Below are 7,224 nucleotides of genomic sequence, written 5' to 3' on the forward strand. Positions count from 1 at the left end.
AGAGTAGGGAGTCAAGGAAATTTCCAAGTAAGTAAACATTTTGAAATTGTGTATGTCAGAAAATGTTTTTTTTTTTTTTTTTTTGCCATCACATTTGGCTGACAGTTTGAATGGATACCAAATTTTAGGCTGAAAATAATTCCCTCACAGAAAATTGAGCCATTGTTTCATCCAGAATTGCTAATGAGGGTTCTGGATTTTAGGACTGTTATAATTTGAAATTTTATGAAGCATGTCATAGTGTGGTTCTTTTTTCCCCACTCATTCAGCTGGATAATCAGTGGAGACTTTCAGTCTAAAGTCTTTTGCCTGTTCCTCAGCTCTGGGAAATTATCTTCTGTTATTTCTATAAATTTTCCTTCTCCATTTTCTTTCTTTTCTCTCTTGGGTACCATCAACATATTTAATATATTTGGTTAGAAACCTGCCTCTGTCTCTGTTTTCAATGATTTTCATTTCTCCTTGTCATATTGACCTTGTTCAGGGAGATTGTTTTTTCAAATTTGATGTTCCAATTGCTCCAGTTGGATAATTTTAATTTCAGTCAACATAATTTAGTCTCTAAGAGCCCCTTCTAGTCACTGCTTCTTCTTTTTTCTTAGCATTCAGTTCTTGTTTCATGGATGTAATATTCTCCTGGAGCCTCTTTGCTGTTCTCTAAATTATCCTTTCTCTTTTTCTTCTTGGTTCAGTTTTTCTGCCTAAATTCTTCATTCTCTTTCAGGCATCTTCTTCTCGGTATGTGCCTGGTGATCCTCAGTTGACATGTACACACAGAGGATTCTGGGTATAGACTTTGCTGTGATGACATAAAGTCTGGTTTTCAGTGAGAGAGTACAGTGAGAGCATATTTGGAGTGTCACCTCACAGAGTTCCCTTTGCTGAGATTAGTTAAGCAATGACTGACAGTCTAAGGTCCTCCCATTGCCACAAGGAGGGATGTCTATTCAGGTACCACGTCCTTACTAGAAGTGTTGCCTTTCCCCAGATTGGTGGTTGGTTTCTCCAGAAAGGAACTATCAGGTTTTGATCTGGCATTAAACACAAGCTGTATGGGATTGGTGCAGGGGGGTGGGGTTACAGGGGTCCTTGCTGACCATGTTTTATTGTCAGTGCCATCCCTTCTGTGTGGTTTCCAGTAATTTATTGAATTTTCTTGCTCACTGGTGAGCCCCTGCCCCAATGAACTCTTTTCTTCTTGCAATTATAGATATATCCCTTCTTTGGGGTCTGCACTTTTATTTCAGGATGTAATTCATGATATGTTGGGAGGGACATAAGGCAACAGCATGTACATTTTGAAACTTGGGCATTCTTCAGATTTATGTTGGTGTTTTCTGTCTTTTTCACAACTCAGTTGGTCTGGAATATCCCTCAACCCACTTTTAGAGCCTACCCGCACCCCCTTCAAAATCCAACTCTAGTCTCTTCCTTTTGGAGAACCTTCCAAATCCCTTCCCCACCTCCGCAGAGTTGGCTGTGTCTGGGACAGTCGTCTTCCTAGGTGGTAGGGGGTGGGGGGAGTTCAGGCATTTATTGAAGGCTGCCCTGTGAGATGACTTTTTGAGTTTGGGGATTGGGAGTCTGTGGAGTGTGGGGGTCAGGTCTTCCCAATGGGTTGCCTTGCTGGGCTCACACGTAATCAATCAGGTCTGAAGAAGTTTAAGGAATCTTGACCACAAGATACTATCAGCTGTCATCTTGCCACAATTCTCTTTAAGAAATGTAGAAACCAGCAAAGCCCAGGTGTTTTTCTTTTAATTCCATGTAAATCCCTTGCCCTTCTTTGTATCACAGTGGACTACTTTTGCTTTAGGGCTCTCTGTTTGGTTTATCTTTGGCCTCAATTTCTGAATTCAACTTCTTGTAATTCATTGGATTAAGGTTAGAGGTGACTCTGGCAAATGACCCCAACTGAGGGTACCGTTGTAAGATGGCTGCACTTGATTGGGGGTTGATGTTTTCTTCTTTTTCTGTTTTCTTTTTTTCTTTTTTTTTTTTTTTTTTTTGGCTTTTTCAAAAATTTCAGATTTATTGAGATACATTCACATACCATATAATCATCCACAGTTTACAATCAGTTGTTCACAGCAGCACCATCATATAGTTGTGCATTCATCACCACAATCAATTTTTGAACATTTTCATTATTCCAAAAAATGTAAAAATAAGAATAAATATAAAAGTAAAAAAGAATACCCAAAACATCCCAATCCCCCTATTATTCATTTAATTTTTGTCACCATTTTTCTACTCAATTGTCCATACACTGGCTAAGGGGAGTGTGAGCACATGGTTTTCACAATTACACGGTCACACCATGAAGGCTATATAGTTATACAATTGTCTTCAAGAATGAAGGCTCCTAGGTTGCAGTTCAACGGTTTCAGGTATTTCCTTATAGCTATTCCAATACACAAAAAACTAAAAAGGGATATGTATATAACACATAAGAATAAACTCCAGAATGACCGATCAACTCAATTTGAAACCTCTCAGCCACTGAAACTTGATTTTGTTTTGTTTCTCTTCCCCCTTTTGATCAAGAAGTCCTTCTCAATCCTAGGATGCTGGATCCAGGCTTGTCCCCATGAGCCATGGCCCATGTTGCCAAGGAGATTTATACCCCTGGGAGTCATGTCCCATGTAGGCATGTGGATAGCAAGTCCACCTGCTAAGTCGGCTTAGAGAGAGAGGTCACATCTGAGCAATAAAACAGTTTCTCTGAGGGTGACTCTTAGGCACAATTTTAAGTAGGCTGAGCCTCTCCTTTGTAGCAACAAGCTTCACAAGGGCAAGCTCCAAGATTGAGGTCTCAGCCTTCTAAATTGGTAGTCCCAAATGCTTGTGAGACTATCACCAATTCCCCAGGTGGGGAAGTTTAATATTTCCACATTTTTCCCCAGTCCCTCAAGGGGGCTTTGCAAATACATTTTTATTCTCTGCCCAAATTTGGGGGGGTTATATCAGGGCTTAACACTAACTTCTACCAACCAACCAGATCTCACTCCCTTTTCAAAGTTCCATATCATTATGGTGTTAGAATAAAGTGACCATCCAAGTTAAATTACGCAGTGTGCTACAGAAAATATAGATTTTGTACCAACTAAACATCTCTTCCTTTGTTTTCACACAGAAGTTGAAGTTTTAAAACACTGTCAATATTGTCTTTTACCCTTTAGTCTGAGTGCCCTAGTCCTAACCATATCAGCTTAATTCATATCTCTAATTGAAGTCTGAATTCTTTTTCAGTTTTTCCAACAGTTGCTGTATGGGATAATACTTATATTCATAGTAGCCATACTCTAGATCTGAGTCATAGGGGTTACACAAATACTTGAAGTTCCAGGGACTGACCAGGTTAAACACAAAGAACTCATCATCTCACAATTTAGACATAAGCATTACAACTCAAGAATAGGTGTGACTGCTGTAAGAGCTTACAGTCTAGGGTCTTTTGCCATAAGCCTTCCCCTGATAACCTGTGTCTCAGATTCAATTCTCAGAGTATGCACATTATAGTGGGTCCATATTAGTGACTTGTTATAATGTCTATCTTTTTGTTCCTGCCTTATTTCACTCAAAATGCTGTCCTCAAGGTCCATCCACCTAGTTGCATGTGTCTCATGTTCATTCCTTCTTCCATCCACTCAATATTCTATTGCCCACATACACCACATTTCAACATTCCATTCATCAGATGATGTACCCTTAGGCCAGCTCAATCCATTGCAAATTGTGAATACTGCCATCATAAACACCAGTGTTCAAATGTCCTTTATTATCCCTGAGCTCAGTTCTTCCAATTATATACCCAACCATGGGGTTGCAGGACCTTATGGCAATCCCATACTTAGCTTCTTGTGGAACCATCACACTGCCCTCCAGACAGGCTGTACCATTCTACTTCCCCAACAACACTGCATAGGTACGTCTCTCTCTCCACAATTTCTCCAGCACTTGTAGCCCTCTTTTTTCCCTTTTTTAATGCTGATATGGTGCTCGTGTGTGGAGGTGTATGTGTGTGTGCATGTATGCATGCATGTGTGGGTGTGCTGCTGATGGCTTTATTCCTACAGGCTGGTAAAGTGGTCATGTCTGTGTGCATGTGTGTGTGTTTACACACATGAGTGAGCTACTGCTTTGGGTTTTATACCTGCAGGCTGGTGACGTGCTTCTCATATATTCCTGATGGCATGCAGTGGCTGCAGTGGGCAAATGCCCAAATTTACTCTCACTTGATGGCTTCTCTGCTCCCTACTTCCAGGTAGATCATCAGACTGTGAGTGTGGGGACTGCACAGGCATCCTGTTCTTCTCATCAGGCCACCATGATATTCCCAAAACCCTTTGCTGAGTGCCTGATTGGTGGCAAGCACCTTGTCTTCTAGTGGAGGGAGCCTCTGCCTTGGGGTGGCAGCTGAATAAATCAGAGGTTACAGTGCTGAAAATGGAAATCAGGACTGCACAGGGTGTATGAATCCCACAGAGAGATGTGGGAAGCTTTCCTGTAGGAGGAGTCCTATTGAGTTCAGAGTAGGGCAGAGCTGGATGGTAAAGCAGGGGAAGGGCATCTCAGACAGAGGGAGCAGGATGAAGGTCAGGGAGTGTCAATTCCTGCGCTTTGCTTACAGGACACAGCTCTGGATGCCCACAGCCCAGGGAGGGCAGAGTGGCAGGGATCACCCATTCTTCTTAGGATGGGTGAGGGGGAGCCAGCTAATGCAGATTCCCCTCTGGGGTTGGAACCTGGCAATCTGCATCCTTAACAAGTGGCCCACCCAGGCAATGCTGCCACATTCTGAATTCAGAAAAATGTTGATGTAGAGCAGGAAGGCCATTCTGGAGATTTGGGGACTGAACATTGTCCTGAAAATCACAGCCTCTGTTCCTGACTTCTTCAATGGGAAGGATCCTTACCTCAAGAAATGGGGCCTGATTATTGTTATCCTTGGTTTTAGTATTATTGGCAAGCATGGAAGGGTTTAAAAAGGGGAGTGTGAGGATTTGGTTTCAACTGGGAAGTGGAGGGTGGATTACAGGACCCACCTGGCAGCAGGGGCCCCAGCAAAGAGGCTGCCACCATGCCTGGGCAGGGGAAGAAGTTCCTGGTCTGAATAAAATGATGGGGGAGGCTGCCATAGACTTTAGGGAGAGCCTTGGGCAGTTGCATTTGGAGGGAGTGGGGACAGCCAGCCAGCAGGAGTCTGGGTTGGTGGTTGATGGTGGCAGGCTGCAATGTGGTACCTGCTGGTGAGCTGGTTTGTGGATGCACTTGATGGACCCTGTCAATTGGTGGGGATGCCTGTGGGTGTTCAGTGGGTGATGTCTAGGGGAATGAGAGGATGTGGATGGCACTGTCACCCCAGCACATGGGTGGTGCTGGGAGATCTGGGTAGGAGTTTGGACTCCCTGCAGTACCCAGAGTGTGCAAGGCCAGAACTCAGCTCCCAGCCAGTCGGTTGACTCTGTGATGGAAGATGTCAGAGCTGCAAGAACAGCAGCTGAGCCAGCTTTCTTCCTGTGGTTCAGATGCCAAACTCCAGCACCAGGGCACCAGGCTTTCACACCAGAACCAGAACACAACTGATGCTGATGGCCTCCCTACCCCTCCGTGAGCCTGGACACCTGCTCTGTGGACTGTCCAGGAGGACACAAGTTGAGGCCACCCAGTGATCCATCCTCCAGTCTGGCCTGACCTACTCAGGCAGCAAATTAGCTGCCAGGGTGGGAGGACTGGAAAAGAGTTTCTCAGTCATTTTGGGAGAAGAGTTTAGGAAATTCTTTAAAGGGTGACAAACCTACCCAAACTTTGTAATATTACCTATCCAGGGCCTTTTAATGAGCTGATGTTTCAGATGTACAGAATGCTGGCTTCTGCACTCAATCTATTGCTTATGGAAGGCACATGTAATAGAGTTCTTTATATCAAAAACAAGGAAGATACTTTGTTATAAGTGGAAGCCTATCTTTTCTGGAAAGCTGATATGTAAGTGTGTGTGTCAGTTGGGTCAGTTGCTTGGAACATGCCACCTGGAGGCCAAACAGGTAGGGTGCATTGCTGGTTCTACTTCACAGCCATCTTAATGGATGGTCTAGTGTGAGGGTCCTAGAATTGCCAGTGTTCGGACAGTTGGGTCCTTCTGGCTTAGGACAGGCTGGCCTTGGCCTTTGTGCACTCCTGGGGTTGGAAGGAAGAGAGTGGCATGATTCTACCTCCCCATATAGGAGAGGTTCTGGGCAGCATGAGGGTTGTGATGCTTCTCCAACTAGGGAGGCCTGCAAGTCAGAGTACTGCCTGTCAGGTGGTATTAAAGAGATATATTATTTCCATTTGAGAACACCTAATTTGACCTAGCTAAAATATTAGATAAAGGATTTAGCATAAAAATGTAAGGAAATTCTATTATCTGTTGGATTGTGTAATGCATGAAGCAGTGAAATGTTAATAGAATGAATTCAAAAGCCCCCAAGCTTAAGCCAAATACAAACGATACATCAACTCTCCTTTTCACTGGTCCTTTATGATGTGAACTTGGCTAATTTCCCACAACTTCTGACCTGTGTCTTTTTTCCCATTCCACACTACCACACCATGACTTTCTTTCTGTCCTCTCTACTCCTCCACCTTTATTGGCAAAGAACATTTGAGTCAGGGAACTGACCTCTGCCCAGGTGTAATGAATTATTAGCAAACTTAAAGTAATATTACTCAAGGTGAAGAGGGTGTGGTTTACCTTATTTATGCACTTGGGTAGGACAATTAAAAAGAGATACACTCAAATTCCCAAGTATTGGCAAAGAAAGTCACAACTCTTGCCTACATTGTCTAAGAAAAGAAAACCAGTTGGGAAATTCCAGAGTAAGAGGCTCTGATAAAGGTGTGAGGAGGTGTTACAAGTGCTTAGGCCATAAGTAGGGGATAAGTTACCCTTACTTGTGTAAGTATCCTGGCATTGAAGAACTAGCAAGTTCTTACAAAGACCTTCATCAAGAAGCCACAGAATTTAAATTCAGTCGTTCTAGGGGAAACTGATGACAGCAAATCCTCTTTGTCTGTGATTAGATTTGGACTCCTTGAATGCAGGGGCTACTTGTGAAAACAGGTGCCTGGAAGCCTCCACTTTGGGGCAGAAGTCCAAGTATGAACTCAGGCTCCTTATTTCATGATGGTCTGAGTGAGGGGATGGGCTCTCTGAGCTACCCAGGCCCCAGTACAATGCAC

The 7,224-nt window shown here is 43.5% G+C and overlaps 1 protein-coding gene across 1 annotated transcript in view; it reads left to right on the top strand.

Moving 5' to 3' along the window:
• LOC119542302 (1-acylglycerol-3-phosphate O-acyltransferase PNPLA3-like) overlaps positions 1-5,546 on the top strand; it is a 29,995-nt gene extending 24,449 nt beyond the window's left edge. Inside the window, exons 7-8 of the mRNA XM_037846927.1 lie at positions 4,163-4,267; positions 5,532-5,546. Coding sequence (XP_037702855.1) covers positions 4,163-4,170 — 8 coding nt within the window. The 3' untranslated portion in view covers positions 4,171-4,267; positions 5,532-5,546. The remainder of the gene's footprint in view (positions 1-4,162; positions 4,268-5,531) is intronic.
• The last annotated feature ends 1,678 nt before the right edge of the window (positions 5,547-7,224 follow it).

The sequence above is a fragment of the Choloepus didactylus genome, chromosome 8 (assembly GCF_015220235.1).
Source record: "Choloepus didactylus isolate mChoDid1 chromosome 8, mChoDid1.pri, whole genome shotgun sequence".
NCBI lineage: Eukaryota > Metazoa > Chordata > Mammalia > Pilosa > Megalonychidae > Choloepus > Choloepus didactylus.